The 20,000-nt window shown below is 48.8% G+C and overlaps 1 protein-coding gene across 2 annotated transcripts in view; it reads left to right on the top strand.

Annotated features, from left to right (window-relative positions):
• LOC125956001 (loricrin-like) overlaps nucleotides 1-20,000 on the top strand; it is a 59,038-nt gene that overhangs the window by 38,174 nt on the left and 864 nt on the right. For both annotated transcript variants that reach the window (XM_049687405.1, XM_049687403.1), the window contains exons 4-5: nucleotides 14,672-14,830; nucleotides 19,560-20,000. The exon at nucleotides 19,560-20,000 is cut by the window's right edge and continues 864 nt beyond it. In XM_049687405.1, coding sequence (XP_049543362.1) covers nucleotides 14,672-14,830; nucleotides 19,560-20,000 — 600 coding nt within the window. The remainder of the gene's footprint in view (nucleotides 1-14,671; nucleotides 14,831-19,559) is intronic.

Below are 20,000 nucleotides of genomic sequence, written 5' to 3'. Positions count from 1 at the left end.
TGTTGTCTTCTTCTGTTTGCTCGAAGAAAAGGCTTCGAAAGTCTTCGCGTACCCATCGCGCAAACCAGTAACCCATTTGTGCGGGTGTAGTGCATGGCGAATAGGCGAAGGCGATGTTGGCGTCGGGTTTGGCGAAAAGCAAACGTCGTGAATAGGCTCAGTATAATTAAATATGGAGATGCTATGGCATACATTTTCGGTTTTTTTGTTCTTTTTCACAACCACAAAAAAGAATCAGCGACCGGCTGGTTGGCTGGCTGGTGGAAAAGTGATAATTTATGGTTATGGCATTTGACATGACATCTGTTTGTCTCGCAGCAGTATGGGTGGTTTTTGGTCGGTACGGATGTGGAGCACACGAAACAGAGGAAATTGGTTTGAAATTGGAATTGGATGAACAGTTGGTTTCGTTGGCTTGCATCAACTAGCCTTCACCAGGCGTTGCAAGACAACGTTCTGGATATTGGAACAGCAAAGAAGATAGAAGCATCGGAGCATAATGTGGCATTGTTTCGTAAAAATTTGAAAGTGCCTCAACATGAACGAGTAATTTACACGCAACATACATTCCTACGACCCCAATGCCAGGCTACAGCCTGCCAAAAGGACCACACCAGACCGGAATCGATCCAAAGTACAAGTCCGTTGTTTATCTTTCTACGCAGCTCGCGCTCACGATGACCTCAGCATTTCCAATATGCGCTCCAGTGCGCCCACCGAGTGCGGCAACGAAGGATTTTCAAATTGGCCAACCAGCCTAACGGAGCAGTAGTAGTAGTGCTCCTCTTGGTGGTGGTGGTGGTGGCTTGATAAAGTGCGAAATCAGCAAACCGTAAGCAATTACCGTTGCCGATTCCTTTGCCGGGGGAAGGGGGGCTTGTGCTACTCCCTTTTCGGTGCTCCGTCGGGTGTTGAATCGTTGACAGCAAACAACACTCACTGCTAAGCCTCCAGCTGCAGAGAGATTCTGCTGCTTCATCTGGAGGCTTTTTTCCCCCTTTCGGCGTTCTTCCCATTCCCAACTAGGCAGCTCGGTTGCCAAACTCGGGGTATTAGCTTCATTCCAACGGCAGTACTTCCGATGGTGGTGCTGGTGGCCATTGCTTTAAATTTGGATTCGATGTGCGTCCGTGTGTGTGTGTGTGTTAGCCCTTTCCCCCTGATCCTCGAGAAACATGAAAATTATCTATTCCATTAACGCCACAAAACCCAAGGACATGGTGTAACGGTGGCGGTCGACGTCGCTTGGTCGCCGCTCCGGTACGTGCTAGAAGATAGGAAGCTGCTGCTGCTGGCTAGTGGCTTCCTCCGTTACTCGTTCTATCGAAACGGGGCCCCATAATCGATAACGGACATCACGGAAGCGACTTGCCTTTGCCGACCGGTCCCGGTACCTTTCGCCTAGTTTCTCCGGCGTCGAAAGTGGGTCGAATGGGCAAGGGGCTGCGGGAAGATCGTTTCTAATCTGCGCTAATGGCAATCGAGAAGTAGTCCAACCGGAACCAACCGAACCCTAAACCGACCGTGCGGTATAGCAGCATAAACAATTTGTTAAAGATGGGAGTTTTTGGTGGGGGAGGGGCGCGATGAGTGGAGGTCAAAGTGTCCGACGAAAACTACATTACCATGATGATTGTATCAACAAGCAGCAAACAACTATTGCAATTCCAGTTCTTCCTGTATGAAATAGAGCGTTGCTGAACGGGGACGTGCTAATGATGCCAATATTTATGGTTAAAATCTATCAAAAGGATAATTTACATGCATTGCTTTCATGTATTAGAACAGTAAACATATAATGAAATCATTGCATTGCAATCTTGCACTTATCTAGTCAGACAAAAAATTAGCTAGTAATCCATTCCCAATCTACTAAAAAGCCTTATGATGTTTTCTGCATTACGGAATTATTTCATTCAAGTTGATATTCGAATTGGTTTTCAAACAAAAAGAGAAGGAGAGCAAACAGCAGCAAAAGCAGAGCAATTTTATGTTCCTATATCAATACAAGACCGAAAGAAAAGTTATAAATCATCAAATGACAATACTAAGTCAATGACAGTTTAACGCTAATAAAAGTTGCTTTCGTTCACTGGCACCTTCTGTAGTTGAAGCTTGGAGGTTTTTGATATGTTTTTTTTTGCCCGAATGCCTGTATCATTCCATCGGGAATGCAATCTGCATGCTCCTTAATGGAAATTAATATTGCATTAATTACTCAACCGCCATCGACCTGCGGGCATTCGTCAAATATTTAATCGCCGAACACAAACTGCTACAAACCGGCCGCGGGTATTGCCTCGAATATTCCCCTCTCTTGCACTTTTTCCTCCGAATCCCCAGCGCTTCCGCGAATTCGCGAATGAAAAATGCAAATTGATGTGTCATGTGCACCCTCGTCCATTCGTTGCGATGACCCGTGACGAAACCCCGGTTTAAGCCCCTGCCCCCGCAGACTCGTGTATCCTGGTATTATCCTGCGCGATCAGGCCTGTTCCGGCTGTGGGAAAACGTTGCACATAATTAATTTTGTGTCCTGCGTATCGTTCCTTCGGGGAAAAGGGAGCACAGTCCTTTGGGAGCGGAGGTACATGGTCCACGGAACACTGCGATCCGATTTCGGTCGATCGAGCGCAATTAATAGTGAATGAGCGAAAGTGAGAGAGAGAGCGCGCGCACACCGATCGACCGGGGAAAATGTGTTTTCATTTTAATACATTCCATTTTCTCGACGATTGCTCAACCTGATTCGAACTGGACTGGGCCAACCCGGTAGGGTGGAAACCGCCTGGTGCCTGATAATGGTTTCCGCTTTTCGTGCCCACCGATTCGCTTCATTTACTTTGCCACAGCGACTTTTGCTGCAGCAAAATGTTTGAAAATCCCTCGAAAGTTAGTTACAGAAACTATGTATGCGACGGGAAAAAGTTGATTCCAACCACCGGCAGTCCGTGCAACTGGAACTCGGTACAAAATGCGCCCGTCCAGTACGTGCTTCAGTGAGAAGCAGCGAAGGGTCCTGTACTGTACTGTGCATCGCAAGCTGATCTCGCTGGACAACCACCACCGCCGAGAGAGAGAGAGAACCGTGACTAGTACGTGACAGCTCGCAAATCGCAAACGAATGAACCAGTCGAACAGGGAGGGGGAGGGGGGGGAAGGAGGCTCGGCCACACTTTTTACAATACCACACACATACAGAATTGGCCAACTGGACGTTTTGCAAGCGGAAAATTGGAGCACGTTCCGCCACTAGCCGGTGGACTGATGCTGCAGTGACACTGCATCACCAGAGTGAACGCTACGCTGTCCACCAAAGAGAGAGAGAGAAAGAGAGAGAGAGAGAGAGAGAGAGAGAGAGAGAACAGACAGAAGCTCAGACTGTGATGAGTCTCAAGATCGGTGCAATCTTAAATCGATTTAACGAAAGCTCCGTGGTTCGTGGTGTGGTTTGTTTCCAATTTTGTCCGGCTTTTGTATCGCACCCTCAAAACCACCGCTCCACGCCGGTCAGGGCGTTCCCAACGAGATAGCTCTGCTGGAAAGGATTTCTCGTTTTTATCGAAGCCTTTTTTTAATTGTTCTCCTCTGCACAACGGAGAGAAGGACATGCAGAACGGTCTGGAAAGCAAACAGATGGTTTTTGGAAGCCTCCGGGAACGGGTATGGAACGTACAAAGGAACAAAAAAAAGCCTTCTTACACTCCGAGGAAGCTCTCGCTCTCGCCGGGTGCGGTATGGGAAAATATGTTTAATGTTCGTAAATTTAAATTCCCGCTTATCTTCCCGCTGTGAACATACACACCGCTCCGGGAGGGGAGAGGGCTTTGCACCGTTTTTACAGGCCACCGGCCTGGCCCCAAATTGGCTGGACAGTTTTTTGGTTGAAGGGGGTGAGGGAAGGGCAGGATGCACCACCCGGTCATGGGATTTCTCCCGGATGGGGACACTCTTTGAATTTCGATGGTTTTCAACTCGAGCTCCGGAAATCTCCTCTAGAGCTTTCGCCTTCGGAAGGAAGGAAGGAAGGAAGGAAGGAAGGGTGGGGGAGCGAGCTTGATGGAAAGTTTTCCGAATTCACATCTACACCGGAAAGGAAGGGGGATGGCACGGTTGGCCACTGGCAAAGCAAAGTTTGTCCAGTCCGCATTCCCGCGCCAGCCCAAGTGTGACTTTCCAATGCCATTGTTACGAGTTACGAGTCTGTGTGTCGTTACGATTGTTTCAAGTGCATGTATGTGTGTGTTGGTGGTTGGTGTGCCCATGCGTGTCTACCTCCCATACCCTCTTCCTCTCTCCCTCCCCCTCTTTAATGGCCTTTGCGGTTCAAAGTGTGTTGGAGTGTGCTGTTTCCCCCAGAAGTAAAGGATTCGTCCTTACCAACTTTGTCATTCCATCGTCGATGATTCCTCGGCATTTTTTTACAATTCCCAGAAGCGTCCACAAAGTGGAAAATGGTGTCTTGAAGGAGAGTGGCTCCAACGAGGGAAACTTTCATTCGCACAAAGTGCCCCTTCGCCCCCTGTGTTCTCTGCCTTTGTTCAGGCATTGCATTGATTTCGAACGAACCTTTGTGTAACGCACGTCAGCAAAACGAAACGGTACGAAACGGTAAGAGCGTGTGTTACGTCGCACATAGGAGGATGTGACATTGTTAGTTATCAGCTACCATCCCTCCCCCCGTATGTCGGATTCAACACGAAGTCACTTAGCATCCTACACATGGCCGCAGGGAACGTGTTACGAGAGCCTACCAGGCAACTTGTTACGTCGTTCAATCTCCACCGGAAAGGGGGTCGTTTTGTTTAAACAAAATGGATTATTTGTTGGTTCTTTCCAACTGTTTTCCTCTTCTTTATTTGAGAAATCAATGTGCTGCATGCTCATGTTCATTATCTAACAATCGGTTATATGGTTTTGTTCGTTTGTCAAACTCTGATTGACACTTTCAAAGGTGTTATCTCATCGCGAACGAATAAAACATTTACTGCTGCAGATGCGCAATATCAACCACATGAACTACAAGCGCCACGACTACCACTTGTCACTCAACGCTTCGATACGACATAAAATCGGCGCTCCTGATCCAGTGTTGTGTATCCAGTGTAATACTCCACAATTTATCGTTGCCTTATCGGAATATACCCATAGCAGAGGTGTCGTTACGAGGCCGAGGCACACCACCACCACTACCACCACCACCAGCACGGCCACCATTACCACACAGCACAAGCGCGCAGATCCTTTGCAGATCTCGTACGACGTGCCTCAGTGTTCCTTGGTTCCGTTGAGCTTGGTTGAGGTTGTTAGTCACGCGGTTGTTGTACTCGAAGAGCCGCGTGCTGGTGGATTGATGATGCAGTACACTTTCGGCCATTTTCTGGCCAGATTATTTGGGATATTTTTCGCCGCTGGCCACCATCTTCAACATCCTGGCCGCACGTAGACACACGCGGGGCGAGTACTGAACGTATCATCATTACTACGCCACCGTCGTGCATGTTTTACTTGATGTACTGCATCACTTTCCGGAGGGTACAACCGGTTCTCCAGGGTTTCGAGTTCGAGTTCGGCATTTGTTTCGTTCTTCGTCTTCATGCAACCGTCCCGTCGGCCGTCGGTACATGCGGCCTACTATATGGCCATCCATACCGCACTGCCCAAATGGCAAACCATCTATCTAGGATCTTTTACATAACCTCTAAACTACAGCGTATTATCCTTCGTTCCATCAAAACACACGATGGCGGCGCTTGGACCGTACGCCATTAGTCTGGCTTTTCTTACCCCGCAAACCCCTTGGCCCGTCGGTTGCGGTTTTTCGGCGCGGTCCAATATTCTTTTTCGCCCGGTTGACCGCAGTGTCACCACCCCCCCTGGCGCTACTAGGACGCCAGGAGCTAGGAAAGATTTCAATTTAGATTACACCACGTACGGGGTGTATGCCGGTGTGTGTGTGTGTCTGAGTGAGTGTTGTACAATTATAAAATATTGCCTCTAATCTAACCGGGCCAAAACGGGAGCGAAGGCCAAGTGACGAGTTTCTACACTCTGCTGCACGGCACACCAAGAGGTGTCGGTCGGTTCGGCACCATTATTAGCCGGCGGCACACCTAACGAACCGAAAGCTAAAGCTAAACCTTATATGCTGCTGGCCATCACTTCAAAGTGCCGGATGGATTTGAACTAGCCCTTCCTCCCGAGGTTGACCGAAGCACGGGGTGGTTGTGGTTTTTCGGGCAAGGTGTTATTCCAAGCAGAGGAAGTGGACTTAAGGCCCGATTATAGCTTGTCACGGAAGCACAGACCATTAGCACAGTTCCCTACGAGAGGGAACGCGCTGTCGGTAGGTCATTGGATTAACCTGGTACCGGCTTTTATCGGGAGCAGAAACGGCCTTTCGAAGTGTCCCTCTGTTCTGTGGAGAGAAAAACCATCCGGCATTAAACTTAATAGTAAACCTGGCGCACATTATGGCACAGAGCAGAGCCGGCTACCGCTAATGATGCCAACGCTTTATAGGGAGACAGACCGGAAGGAAGTCTATGGAAAGGGAAACTCAAAAATGAATTCAAGGATAGAACTTCTCCAACAGTCGCAAGCGCTGCGGTTACATCCGTGATATAAGATTAGCATGTGTTTCATTAAATATTTGCTTATACCGTCGTTGAATGAGTTCATTTTTACAAAATTAAGCTCTACGTCTATGCACTTCGATGCAAGCAGCACCATCAGCAGTGGTTCATGAGTCCATTCCATTTACCTCTTCACTCGAGGCCCTTAGATTTCTCTATTCTCGCTCAGCAGAAGCGTTGAGTGTTTGTGCGAATGGTGGAAGGGCATTTGCTTGTCTAAGAAATGCTAGCCAGCGGCTGGAGTATCCGGTCCCCAAAAGCAACGTACCGGCATCATCGCAACCAGAGACGGCCACGTTCTACATCTTCGTGCACCACCATACGTGCACCGATAGAGGCACCTAGTGAGTGCTATTTACCCAAAAGTTGTTCTCCCAGCGCTGCCTCGGAGGCAGCTGCCACGTTCTGCGTCACCAGGTTTCGCGAACAAACACAACCTGGCCTAACGATGCTGTCGGCCTTACGATGCACGGTCAGCATATAAAGCAGCGCATGGCAAACGATTATTCAACAAACCGAAATAGGCTCGGCACGGCACGGCACGGAACGGCACAGATGAAGATCATATGTTGTTCCGGAGCGGAAAACAGACTCCTACGAAGAGGACCTTCACTTCGCCGCTGGCAAGGTTATGTTTTTGCAGCTGATGCAACCATCGGCACAGGATTAGTTGTAGTGGCAGCAGCATCAGCAGCAGATCTTTGCACGAAAACACGCAACTAGGTCAATGGTAAGGGGTGGGAGGAACTGCTTTGCTTTTGTCAATAACGTTGCGAAGGACGCCTCCTCGGACGGCGCCTCGAAACAGCTCTTCCTGATCTGGATTTTTGTTTCTTGAAAACTTCTCTCAAAAAGGCAAATAGTTTTCTGCTGCCGCTGGTGCTGATGCTGCCTGCCGGTCCTGCCGGTTCTGCTGCTGCTGCTGCTGCGGGCGTGATGCGTGTTGAATTTTTGATCACGGTTTGTGCAGCGCTTAACCTCACTTTTCCACAGCTGCATGCACACAGAAACAGACACCCACACACACAGCCCTGCATGAGAAAAGAAATGGTACACCATTAGCCAAAAACATAAACGCCAACAACACTAGCCTAAGTGGACGGGAACGATGCACGATGCTCCTCTGACTCTCGCTCGCGCTCGTTCTGCTCCAGACCCGGTGGCTTGGGCGGCACGAGGAGTACGAACCGTATCATTAGGGTTAATTTGTTTCAAATTTTGAGCCTGGCCTGGCGAACGGTGCAACCCAGTACGTGGTGTGTGTGGTGTACGCGTGGTAGGACGGACGTAAATGGCGAAAAGTTTACTTCCGCACTTCATGCACCCTAATGTGCCTTTTGTTGCAAAAAGCCGGCATCCTCATGAGCACACGCTAAAGCTCTAATTATGGTCACATTAATGTGTGGCACTTTCACCATTAAACACTACTGACACAGCACTAGAACCACTAGTCCGGAATGGAAAAGTTTTCGCGTTCGAAATCATGAGAAAGTTTGTAGAAAATTAAGATACATTCGAGTATGAACAACATTTTACATAATAAATACCCATTCAGTGTTTTGACTTTTGGGTGCATTGAATCCAAAGGGGTTAAAATATGTGAAAAAATTATGTACAACTACATTGCAACTCCTTTCTTTCCAAATGAAGTGTTGAATAGCAAGAATAATCTGATTATTTTATCATTCCAAGAAACAGAAATTCATGATAATTTGCAATAGCTTGCTCTTCGCAAGTATAATGCCAAAAGGGACATTGGTGTAGTCGCGCTATGAACGTATCTTTTGATAAATTGGGTCAAGTTATATCCAAATAGAAAACTTATCCGACTTATTCCGACGACTTATAAGACAGATCTTCACCAAACTGTAATGTCTCGAAATAGCGTTTTCTTATTTCAAGCGTGTTTTGTTTAGTTTCTAGAAGAGGCTACAGTCACAATACTTGTTATACGTTACTATGATCGAAAATAAGAAATCTATTTACCGCGCATACTGGTAACCATAGCAACAGTGTGCTATTAGTTACTTCTTCCTTCAAACAGAAGCAGCGGCGGCTTCAAACACGGGCTCCACATTCCACAAACGCTACTCTCCACAAGCTATGCTGCCGCTATTTTATTAGCTTCCAGCAGCCCAGCATTAACTATGCAGTGAAGCACATCCATTATACAGAGACAGCCACAGTTCATACCATCAATCCTCAACCGACGGTGCCCGCTGCTCACACTAAACGCGCGCTACTAACGAGGCCAGAGTGTGATTTTGATTGATTCAGCCAATTAACGACGAAAACGAAATGCGATTATACATTTTCTTCCGTCCTGGTCGATCGGGGAGGCACGTCTTGCCCGCTTGGAAGCAAGTGGTATCAAGTCAAAGGCGCCAACCATCGCTCCCTAGCCTTCTCTGACGCTCCCGGTTCAAGGAAATGGCCGTTGATTCTGCTGCCAGCCAGCAGCACCATCCTATCCGGTGGGGCATTCACGGGATGATAAAGTGTTTATTGCGCGAATGGTTTTTGCTTCGTTCGTTTTGTGCTCCGTGTTTGTGCGCCGTGGCAGGTGTAGGTGAAGGAAACGATAAGTCGGTGATTAAAAGGAGGGGGGGCCCATAATTTGATTTCAATGATTATGGCCAGGCAGTACTGGCGTGTCTGCACCACACCACTACCGCGTGGCGTATATTTTAGTATTCAATTGCTTTATTAAACCAATGCCTGGGCCACAGCAGCACACTCGTTGGGGACAGTTCAATTTAATGCTGTGGTCGTGCTTCGGAATCGGAAGTTTAGCTTCGGAAGGGAAGTAATTATTGGCTTTCAATTCTGTACCATTCAACATCCTTGAAGGAGTCGAGTGTGCGTCCTTAAATTTGGAAATTGATTTTGAAGTGAAGGAAACATCCTTCAAACCTTAAAGTGCTCTAGAGCGCTCTCGACACTCATCGGAACCAGCATTCCAATCATCCCGATAGACCTCGATTCTAAGTTCCAACCGATAGACCGTATTTGCCTTAAGACTCTTCGTGTGTGTGTGTGTTCGCGTTTGTGAGACTAGGAAACTGAGTTTGACCTGCTTTTCTCACCTGCTTCCCACACTTTGTGTTTGGCTTGTGGTCTGCGCTCCTTTACCTACCTCCTCACCCTCCTCCTCCATCTCCCTAGACAACATTTTGATCCCCGAGCAAACACATTCCAAAGATTCCGTTTCTTAATCGGATCGCCTCGACTCGAACTCGAGTTGAAGTTGAAGCACACAAGCGGGGAATCCGGACCATTTTGTTTGGAAATTCCTGTCCAACCGGTGGCCGGGAAGGACCGCTCGCCAAAAAGGGGCCGAAGTGGGCGGAACAGCGACTATCGAATGGACCGTCCCAGTGGGGCGCTGCCTTCGTGAAGACGATACACGCTGGCGACCTACAAATTGATATGCTAATGCAAGCTAATAATAATAAGGCAATCATAATCTCGGCCACGGAGTACGCACATGACATACGAACAACACACGGCAGAATGTACTGTACTGTGCGGTCCTGCGAACAACTCGACACAACTCGAGTGGCGGTTCCGAACCACTCGGTACTCGGTTTGCTGGACGGAGCTTTGGCCCAACTACTTCCTAATGGAGTCACCGTCTTCCAGCACTTTGTGCTAACGAATGAAGCCATAAACGATTTCAATAAAACTGCTCCTCCACCTGGACCTGTTTTGGGGCGTGGGGGAGCTTTATAGACCAGCAGCACCTTCCTGGAAGGTGCTTTTTTGGAGTAGCTAACGCATGGTGAATCCCTTTTCGACTTCACAATTGATAATGGACCATTCTCTTCAACTCTTGCTCAGTATCTAGATGCGAAGAAGCGTAATCGACTCATCCACCAAAACACACATCGATCACCGAATTCACCGGACGGAACTAACGAGCGAGTGTGTGTGTGTGTGGGCAGTCTGAAATAATGGAATTCGATGAAACTTATTCCGACTCTCCGGCTGTTCGCTCAATTTATTTCCTTCGCACTCCCCTTCGCCCAGGGCTGATCGATCGATCAATCCACCGGAGCCGAGCACCGAGGATACGCTGCAGTCAGCTGTGGTCAATGTGAATACCCGGCCGCCGCAGACCAACCAACCGGGCAGATGAACAACTTCTTGGCGCAGCAGCTGACGCAACCGGGACCTGGACCTGGACCTGGGCTAGCTAGCTAGCTTACCTGCCGCTGCCGCTACCGAGGTGGAAATAAATATTCATCACCCACCGGCCACCGGCCACGAGCTCCTCGCTGCTTCTCTGGATTGGTCCCCCCGGGGAAGGGGAGGGGTCTATCCCTAGAGCTAGCTGTAGCCGTGTTCGGAAACATAATAATTTGCTCCGGTTCCGTTCCGGAACATCACTAGTGAGGAAAAAAGGGGTCGGGAAGGAATGGTTTGAGCCAGCATATATCGGAATTGCATCCCGATCGATTACGTGCCGCAGGGCATTCGAGGCCCTCGACCTCGAGGCCAGGGCCTGGCCTGACCTGACCTAACCTGCCCTAACCAATCGCGTCTCGATTACCTTTTCTACTTTTTATGAACACTCCGAGGAAGCGGAACAACGTTCCTTAGCATGACGCCATCGGTTCGTTATAATTGCAATGATTAATTTGGAAAGAAAATTAATACTTGATCAAATCGGTCGAATAGCGTTAGTAGCAGCCACAATTCGATTCAGAGGGTTACCCCCCTCCCCCAGCAAAAATACCTGACGATTGTGCAAGTCAGGCCAGGTGTACGTGCCGATACGGGTGCGCGCACCGACGACAACCGTTGGCCGTTCTGCCGAGAGATGTGGCATCATCAAGTGAACTCTTCGGCCACACGACTTCTTTCTCTTTCTCTCTGTGTGTGCCATTCTTTCAGCTTTCCGCTTTCCTTGCAGTTCATTAGTAACGCTGACCACGTACACGCCCAGCTTATAATTTGAATTCAAACGGAACGGCTCCCCTTCCAAACTGCTGACTCAAGAATGGATGCTGACTCATTCTGCTTCGCTGGTCGCTGTGTGCCCTGTGCAGTTAGAGTGTGGCATGAGGAATGCACTTTGTGTCGAGAGGAGCAGTAGAACAAATGGAAGAACCGTATTTGTCCCATTTCGTTTGTATGAGTAGCAGATCCCCCATAATACAGAATACTTTCTAAACTTTTTCTGACAGTTGTGTGACATGCTCGCTGCCCACTCTAGCTCTCTAGTTTCAATGGCGCGTGCCCATCTGCTCATCAAACATATTTCCTACATCGCCAGGGAGCTCCCTGGGCGATTGACGAGCAATTTATGATTCATCAACACAAATCACCATTAGACTAATCCCTTGACCACCGTTGGAGTAATGGGTGGAGGAGCCAAAAAACCGGGGCGAGGGGGGGGTGGTAAAAAGCGAAGAGCTGACCTTTTTGAACCGCCCAGCGATCGGACGATCCCAAATTCATCGCTCTCTCGCTTCGGTTGATGATTGATTACGAAATGATTGATTTTTGGGAGGACGATGGGAGGGATGTTGGACTTATCATACGGTACGGTTTGCTCCGTTCCACCGATGGATGGAGCAGCGCAAAACGGGGCGGAGATATCCTTTCCCCGCCCTTCCCCGGGGGTTCCCCCCCCCCAGATCCACTAGATGACCCACTTGCCTACTGTGCACTACGGGTTTCGGCAGCTGCCGCACGAACAAACATCATGTCCCCTTCCCTCCTCCACCGCAGACCTGCCCATCTCGCAGTTCGACCAAGTTCGACGACGATTTGCTTGTGTCGCGCACACACACACACACACACAGAGGCACAACCGCTTGTCACTCTACAAATGCATTCCACAATGCTCCAGTTTGGCCGAACTTTTGGCACACTCTACTCACCGTTCGGTTTTCCCCACCGCCGCCGTTTCCGTTCCCGCCTTTATGCTGCTGCTGCTGGCATCCCTTCATCCGTGAACACCAACTTTGTCATCGATGACGACCGGGACGACCGGGACGACCGGGATAACGACGACGACTGCGGCGACGATGGTCACGATCGAGGCTGAGTTGTGATTAAAAATGAGCATTTCGCAATGCCGCGTGCAAGGGCTACGGACCACGCAGTTGTCGCATTCACCCCCGTCCCGGGGCAGGCTATTTCCCTTGTTTTTTGAGGTCAACCCAGTCGAGTGGCTCTGTCTGAGTCTTACTGCTTACCCTTACCCCTGCCATCGAGCACTTCCATCCGGGTGTCCGGTAATTGAATTAAAATTCATCGTGTACCGTGTCCCCTCGTGACAGGACAGGCCAGGCCAGGCCAAGAGTGGACGGCCCGATTTTGGACGTCCGAACCGTATCGAAACATCCAAATGCATTCGCACTAATTACCCGGTAATCGATAGCAATCGACACCGGAGACAGCAGCTGCTAGACCGTCAGACCGACCAACCGACCGGTGACCGGCCGACCGGCGATGTGTCTGATGGGGACGACAGATATGCGCGTGGGGCGGCCGGCCGCTGGGCCGGTGCATTTTTTATGATTGGCATTCGCTTTGCACACTACGGACGCCATTTTGGAAAACAATTCATTAGCGAAGAAGTACCGACGGTCTGCCGGTCGGCCGGTGGCCACCAGTTTCGTTGTGTCGATTTCGATTGCGAGACTCGCGGCGCGATGGGCGCGATTGGGTTTCTGCCAAACGATGGAGCCACAGTAACAACCTGTCATTCCTGGCATCGCTGCTGTTTATGGCGGTAATTATGATGTACCCCGGATATGAGCAACACAAACGACAGCCTTGGCGAGCGGACCTGAGAGCTGGAGTTTGCGGTGGACTACGAGCGAACCGAGCGGCTTTTCCGAGGGCTCGCGCCGGTGATGAAGTTAATGTCGGGAAGTGGCGACCGTTAGGATAATTGGAAATAAATAATAAGCTAATTGGTATTCATGTATTCCAGCAATAAGTTCATGTTTATTGCTGCTCTTGGATGCATCTGTGTGTGTGTGTGTGTGTGTGTGTGTATAAAAATCGATTTACTCAATCACTGCAAGGCCAGCATGGGAGGATTCTAGAATTTATTGGGGCGGATATAGGTGTTTTTGTGTTGCGTTTGTCTATTTGACTTGATGAAGTGCTTCATCAACATGCCGTCGGCAACATTCCTCAATCATTTCAGTTGTTTGATAGAGTTTTCGAGTGCAAAACGTCGATGGGTTTAGTATACTCAGGCTAAAGGCCAGAACATTGCAAGTTTCACATACATCTTCGTTATGTATAGCTTTCAATTCTTAGGACCGAACAATGCCAACGCTGCTGCATCCACTATTGAAGAGTGAGGTATGCAAGAGCTTATCGAAGATTCCGATAACTTAATAAGCACTCTAGCACATTAGAATCTTACAAATAAGACAAAGCTGCTCGCAAACGGAGATTATAAAGTATACCATTGTGTAAACACTAAAACAAGGTGCTATTTATGTTATTTTCGAATGAAAATTATAGCAATTGATCCTCACCCTGTGTAGCTTTTAATTGTGTATAGTGTCTTACTCGTCAGATGCACATTTTTTGCGTTGTATTGTATTTAATGCATACACTAAATCAATTCAATTATGGTTCGATCATTTCATTTTGGGTTATGTTATGGGTGAATAGTACACTCACGCCCTTGGTTCCTACGTTTAGATCCTCTCGAATATCTATCTTCGTGTTGTCTTCACGATAACTTAACCTCTCAAAGCTCAAACCTTACAAAGGTAGCCTGTAGGTAGTTGTAACCCATTGATAAACTAACTAACCCCATCTGGTGCAGGTGCACTAACAAACGACTAACAACCGACCCTCGCCCCATGGCGTGGCATCAGTTTGCGTCCTGGCGACTAACCCAATTCAACAGCCCTCGTTTTGCTCTCTCTCACACACACACTCATTCTCTATAGCGCTAGGACACTACGGTTATAAAAAAAAACCCAGGAACTACTAAAGTTTGGCAAACCCTTGCCCCTCCCCTCTTGTCGTTTCTGCTTTTCTCTCTGTTTTTCCAGAGTATGGACGTACCTGCAGCGATATCGGTTGCCTGTCCAGCCAGGTGTGCGTGATGGCGTACGAGTCGTGCTCGATCGGGCAGCGCGAGGGCAACGACTGTGGCCGGTATCCGACTTGCAAGAAGAACACCGATCCCAGTGTCAGTGCTGGACCGAGCGGTAAATTGAGTTTGTTTGCCTTTGTACCTTTAAGACAACGAAGAAGAAGAAGAAGAAGAAGATGTAGAAGAAACTACCCCCTCCCTACATTGCCCTCCGCACAGCTCTTCCGAGAGGTTCCGAGAGGCCCTTGGTTCGGAGAGTGCTTCGACTGTCATGTTTCGACGTCGTCAAATGCGAGGAGAAACGGTGACAAGCGGACGAGCGGATCGAAGTTCGAACAGAAAGCAGATTGGGACGGACGGTGAAGGACGGTTGCAGGACACACACCGTGATGTGTGTATGTCCATAGTTTAACCTGTTCAACCACTGCACGAATGCAATTAGTAGTAACTTACCTTTTGCCGCACGAAACGGGTCTCGCCGAATCGTCGACCTCATTTCATTGTGGCGGTTGCACTGCGTCAATTGTGGTTTTACATCTGCATGATGATCACCGGGAAAACTCATCAACAAACATCTCGGACCCTTCTCTGAGGGACTTCTAAGATTCTAAGGGATGGAGCGTTCTGCATGCGTGGTTGTGAGGTGTCCTTTTTGAAGTCGAACATTCACTCCCCAACGCCCCAATGTCCTTCTTTTCCTTGAGTCTATGTGTTGTGTCCAGTTCTGTCTGTCTGTCTGTCCGTGTGTGTGTGTGTGTGAATCAATCGAATCCCTTCTTCTGTCCTTCCCGCTCTTGCAGGCGTGCTCAGTCTGAATCCGGCCCCGGAAAACACAAAGGTGGTCAGTGGCAGCAAGGATTCGGGCTACCCGAACATGGCGATCGATCCGAACTACATCTTCGGCAGCGTCCAGTCGACGCGGTCACCGTTCTTCAGCAACTATCCGCAGCCGGGCGCGGGCAGTCCGGCCGTCTTTCAGCCCCTCTACCCACCGCTCAACCAGCCGCCGGTCATCCCGCAGGCACCGTTCAACTTTGGCGCGTCGCCCCACAACCCCTTCTATCCTCAGCATCCCAACCCGAACCCCACCTCGACCGAGCCGAGCCTCTGGAATCAGTTCCTCTACAACAAGCAGCCGGACAAGCGGCCCCGCAATGCGGCTCCCCGATCCCGAACCACCCCGCACACACTGCTCCTGGCGCTTGGTGCGCTGCTGCCCTTCCTCTACCTTCGGTTCGCCACTTCCCGGTCTTCTGTTGCTTTATAATTTCCCCTCTCTCTCTCTCTGTCTTCTTCACAATTCCTCCTTCCATACCCTTGTCCTTCTCACGTCATTGGTCCCTGGGTCTAATCCCGTTGTTTCATGCCCTAACCCATACCTTCCATTGCACGGTTCAGTTCACATCCCGAGGATCTTGTGAATAACCGGTGGATTGCACTAACAATATCTCCAGCAACCGGATGCCCCCATTGGTTGTATCGGTTTTTTGTACATTTTACACTTAGGCAGCAGCAGAGTAACCTCCCGGGAAGTGTTTCGGGAAGAGGGTACTCACTGGACGCGCACTCGAATAGATGTCAAACGACGCGCGACAAACTTCCAACGGTGTTTGTTCTAACACTCTAGCGCGGTGTCTGCATGCTCCATAATAATCCGCAGCTCGAAGAAGAGCCAGCCAAACGCCGCCTACGTGTTTAGTCGCGCAATTTCAAATGCTGAAATGCAGCAGAAAAAGAAGAAAGGGGATTATTCGAGAGACAGCAACTTGTAAAAACCTTAAAGCCATCACTTCCAAAATTTACACACTCTAAACCGTTAAATGCGCACACCGAACCAATCCTAGGTCTGCCTAGCTGAGAATGCTCGATAGGACAGAATTGCAAACTTCTTCTCGATCAACGAATGGGCTACTAAGAACAAACTTCCAGTTGTCCGCGTTAGCGAAAGTGAACCCAAAGTTGATGTTGCACCACCACCAACCACTACTACTATTACTACTACAGAGCAAATCACTAACACCAAAACTAAGGACGAAGCAAGTAATTGTTGTAATCACTTAGCAAACCACCATCAACCATAATGACGAAATGACGACGGGAGGTGGGAAAATGGAAGGGTCGAAAAGAATTTAAAATATTAAAAGATAGCTAAGTGGTGGTGGGCAAATGTTAATAAGTTTTACAAAACAAAAAATGTCACTAATGGGCATGCAACGTGAAGGTAGAAATAGAAAAGAAGGAACGAAAATTAAAAAGACAAAAAAAAGAACAAAAGAAGGAAAGAAAGAAAGCGAACGAAGGTGACGCGACGATTAGCGAATCATGGTTCACATTGATTGACAGTTCTTCACATCTTCCGATATACAGTGCAGGTTGACATGCAAACACACTCCACCGAGCATACTATCGCTCGCCATACATACACACACACACACACAGAGGCAGGAACACATTCCCGAAACTAAACCAAGATGATTACAGGAATACTTAAGCAACAAACAACTAGAAAAAAAGCAAGTTTACAAATAAATTTTGAAAAATTGAAAAACAAACAAACCCTTCCACCACACTTGCGCTGATAGACATGAACAAAACACGATAGAAGGGGAAGATAGAAAAAGGATGAATGAATCGGCGTTGATGGTTAGTAGCAGACAGGACGGGGGAAACTGGAATGAAATGGAACTAACACAGGCAATTAGCAAAACCGCGAATCCATTAGCACAAAGGCGACCGCTAAGCAAAGACAGCCTTATACCTGAGTAGATCCGCTTAGCCCCCGAAACAAATGGAAACCAGTTGGTTCGGGCTGGGGAAAAGGGCTGCTTCTTGCCCGTCAATCTTCTCGCGTTATTGAAGATGAGAAAGATGAAGATGAGTTCGCAAACGAAACGAAACAAAAAAAAAACTAAATCAATAACGCGAGAAGATTGACGGGCATTGGAGCAATGCATGTAAAAAGAAGCAAAGATGAAGATGAGTTCGCAAACGAAACGAAACAAAAAAAAACTAAATCAATAACGCGAGAAGATTGACGGGCATTGGAGCAATGCATGTAAAAAGAAGCAATGAGGCAATGACGCGAGGTGGCGTGCCATAGCCGTAGTGGCCACAGCTGTGCAGTGTGCTGTGCTGGTTAAGATAGAATCTTATTGCAGTGCTCTAGTGTGTATGAGGTATTAAGGTGGCGCTGGGGGTTGCTCTAAACCCCCCATGTTTGGCAAAGCCAGGATCGCGAAGGTTCTGCTGGAGCAGCAGCAGCACGCTGAAGACAGGGAACAGGAGAAGCGCTACGTGGCGATGTTAAGCTGTAGAGAGAACGAAAGAGACCGTGAGACAGAGGAAGCTAGAGAGAGAGAGAGAGAAAAGCGAGAATGAACAAAATGAAGTTAGAGCATAAATGAACTGATAGAACCACGCCGGGTTGGTGATGATGTTGCTTCTCCCGGTATCCAAATGGCCCGACCGACGAGGACATTAGGTCCTATGGTGAAAGGAGAAGGGGTGGTCACACAGCAATGCGCAGTGGCGTGGCTCGAGGTGTAAAATAGCTCCTGTACCCTCAGTACATTAGCGCACAGTCCCTTGGGCTGGGTTGTTGAGGTGTTTGCTAGCAAGTCCCTAAATCACCGAGCAATACCTGACACCCAACAACAAGCCCGGAAACCTTGTCGCTTGTGGCGTCCCTTGAAACCGCCATCCGACCACCACCTTCTCCCTGCAATCCCATTCCACATTACCGTTCCAAGGGAAGTCACCAGCAGCAGTCAACTTATGGTTGGTTAGAAACGAGAATCTCACCTTGGACTATCCCTTGGATAGGTAGTGGAATCCAGATTAGACGACAAAAGTACCAAAAAGGTCTCAATCGAATCTCTGTCTGTTCGGTGCAAACGGGATTACCGGAGAGCACACCGAACCGCCGGATGCAATGATCATGTAAATAAATCTCTTGTAGGATGATAATGTCGAAAACCCCGATTAGAGTGAACGAATCCATCGATCGTACGTTTATACGTTTTCATTCCATCACATCGCCCTGGGTTATTCCGTTTTCTTTGTTTTATGTAATGTTATGTTTACATTATTCATTTGTGCCGTCTCAGCTCACTTCTCACCATTCGCCATTTTGGCATATTGGCGTTCCGTTAATCCGTCCAAATTGCTTTGCACGATGCTGATGTCCAAACCAGCACCGGGGCTAATAGGACAGCGTTTTGCGAGGGAAACTTGCAGCACTTGCGATACATTACATTGTATAGTTTTGTAAGATCCGGGGATCACTCCGGACGTGTCACTCTTGACGGATGAGCTTCCTTTTTACCGAAAACAAAAAAAAAGGGGCCATTCCGTGTCAATCATCGTGACGGTCCGCCAGTTCGTGAGCTCTGACACGAACAGTTCAGTTCACTCGCGTCTATCGAGTCATGATGCTTTCGTGATCGTTTAGTGTACGTTTGTGTGTGTGTGTGTAGATGTTCCGTTAATCCGCTTTCTGTTCCAATATTGATCCGCATCGCGCGTACCTTTCGTACCTCGCACCTCCCTTCCGTGTGTACTTTGTGTTTTCTTTCGCCTTTTGTTCGGTTGCTTCTTACATCCGATGCTTTCGCTTGTCTTCCCCGTAACCCGCGGTTCCGTGATTACATGTTCCGCCGTGTTCCACCGCGGGAGCAATCAATTTTATGTATTGTTTTTGTTTTTTTTCTCTTTGTTATTATTTTCTAAATTCATTTTCACCTCCTCCTCCTCCTCCTCCTGCTCCTCCTCACACCGTGCCACCTCGTTTCGCTTCTCTTCGCTCCAATCTCCGCTTCATCGGTGGGGCCGAACCGCGCCACCAGAGGGTGCCAGCAACGTGTACAGCAACGGACCGAAACCATCCGCTCCGGTAGCATCCGGTGGCAGTAACAGCGATGACGATGTGCTGGGCAGTCTCGGTCTCAACCCGAACAATCCTTACGGTCAGCGGCCAACGCCGGCCCCAACCCGTCCCTTCCTCTATCCTTCTTTGCCCACGAACAACAACAACAACAACGGTGGAGGCCAGTACGGTAACGGTGGATACTCCAGCGGTGGTGGTGGTGGTGGTGCCGGCCAGTATGGTAATGGTGGATACTCCGGTGGCGGCGGTGGTGGTGGCCGTCCGTCGTCCGGTGGTTCGTTCAACGGGGCCGGTGGTAACATCGTGGTGCCAACGCAGAAACCGGCAGCCGGTGGTGGCGGATTCTTCGGTGGCATCTTGAGCGGAGTACAGAATGCGGTCTCGAATGCGGTCAAGCAGC

Source organism: Anopheles darlingi, chromosome 3 (genome assembly GCF_943734745.1).
Source record: "Anopheles darlingi chromosome 3, idAnoDarlMG_H_01, whole genome shotgun sequence".
Taxonomy (NCBI): domain Eukaryota; kingdom Metazoa; phylum Arthropoda; class Insecta; order Diptera; family Culicidae; genus Anopheles; species Anopheles darlingi.
Note: the sequence above shows the minus strand (reverse complement) of the source record. Positions and strands in the feature narration are given on the sequence as shown.